We start from the raw sequence: 1,758 nt of genomic DNA, 5'->3' as shown, positions 1-1,758 counted from the left end.
TCACACACACACACACACACACACACACAAACACACACACACAACATAACAAAACAAAACAAAAAATATTGGATAGTTTTTTTCTCCCAAAATCGTGATCTAGTAATAACAAGTTTCTCAACTAACTTAGCTTACTATAAGTCAAGCATTTGACTACCGTCAGTCAGTAATTGAGGTTCAGTCCAGTTTCCATGATTACATCGTCATCCTCATAATTATCGTCATCATCTTTGACACATATCAAGTAGTAAACGTAACTAACTTCTGGCTCCCAAAAAAAAATAAAAAAAATAAATGAATAGATAAAAGGACACAGGATCAAAAAATAAAATAAAAGACAACACGAGACAGAAGACTAAAGTGTTCTTGAATACATGACAAACAAAATGGTGGGTAACTACTTTGTAATTTACCTGTGTTTGTGCTGTAGTGGTAAGGCGCTTCGCTGTAGCAAGCAGGAGACCCGAGTTATGTTCTCGAGAGGGATGAAATTTGTTTGTATTGAGTACATTATGGGTCCTTCTTTTGGAATGGTGTATCCCTCTCAGCCCAGGTTGGCCCTGACATACTGACATAAAGAGTCAGAAGCCCACCTCTCAATAAATTTTTTATAGTGCGGTATAAAATTCGTGGCGCAACTTATTGTCGAATATTTCCTCAACTATTGAAGAAAGTCTACAACTTTTGCACAGTGACCTGTATCAATTTGTCTTAACAGATTAGATTTTTTTTTTAAACGTGGTATCTGTATTCCTTAATAAATACTAATTTTTAAAATCCAAGTGGGTAGTTTCTTTAGGTTTTAAAAGGTTTAAAGCAGCTGGAGCAATATTGCTTTTAAAAGCAAGTCTGTCATGTTTTTTCTAATCGCGACACTATACTTATTGAACGCATGGTTTGAGAACCATTGGTACAAAAAAATCTTTTCACTGTAATTTAAAGTAGGCTATAAAATTAATTTCTTGTAACAAGTTTAGCATTAAAAAGTGCCATTGGTGAGCTGTGACGTTGGCCATATGCGTATACAAAATGTGTGTGTGAAGCAGGAAGTGCTGTGAAGAATCCGCTTTTCCCCAGTGACGAAGATCATTTATAGTATTTCTTCATTCAAAAAATTAGGAAGAATTTTTTTTAAGATTTATTCAATGGACAAATATAATTAAGTTAAGACTGGTTGCTCCAAACGGCTGTGCAAAGCATCGCCCATTAAAGAGATATTTGAGGATAAGTTGCGCCACGAATTTTTGACCTCACTATAAATGATCTAATTTAGTTAATTGTGTTGATGGGGACGTAAGAACACCTTGATTTAAAAAAGGCGTCACCCAGCGCTGCCCTAAGACTAGAAAACGCTCTCTTAATGAATTAAAACTGCTCTCACCTCTGGACTCTTTCTTTTCTTGCACTGCGTGGATTGTACATCGCTAGTGGTCTAAAGCCAATAAACGATTTCTGCGGTGTGAATATTTGTTCGCCAAAATTGGGGAGTAAACATTGTGTTTACCTTCATCCAGTTGTTAATCGTTCTTTTGGCGTCCTCAGAACTGATATGCAATATTCATTACTCGACTACATCCGAGGAGGGTGTCGATTACGACTGGTTACAGCAATAGACTTCACGGTGAGTAATAGTCTTTTGTCTTGTATCGAATTATAATATAAGCCAGTGGTTGTAGGGTAGTATCTGGGAGGGTTTTTTTTCTTCATCTCTCTCTCTCTCTCTCTCTCTCTCTCTCTCTCTCTCTCTCTCTCTCTCTC

At 36.7% G+C, this 1,758-nt stretch overlaps 1 protein-coding gene across 1 annotated transcript in view; it reads left to right on the top strand.

Moving 5' to 3' along the window:
- The window catches only part of LOC101855724 (copine-1), a gene marked incomplete at its 5' end in the record, with an annotated part of 23,542 nt that overhangs the window by 8,691 nt on the left and 13,093 nt on the right, over positions 1-1,758 (top strand). The window contains 1 exon segment of the mRNA XM_013082520.1: positions 1,543-1,621. Within this exon segment, the coding sequence (XP_012937974.1) occupies positions 1,543-1,621 (79 nt within the window).

This window comes from Aplysia californica, unplaced genomic scaffold, assembly GCF_000002075.1.
Source record: "Aplysia californica isolate F4 #8 unplaced genomic scaffold, AplCal3.0 scaffold00179, whole genome shotgun sequence".
Lineage (NCBI taxonomy): Eukaryota > Metazoa > Mollusca > Gastropoda > Aplysiida > Aplysiidae > Aplysia > Aplysia californica.
The sequence above is the reverse complement of the archived record's forward strand: the minus strand, read 5'-3'. Positions and strand labels throughout refer to the sequence as shown.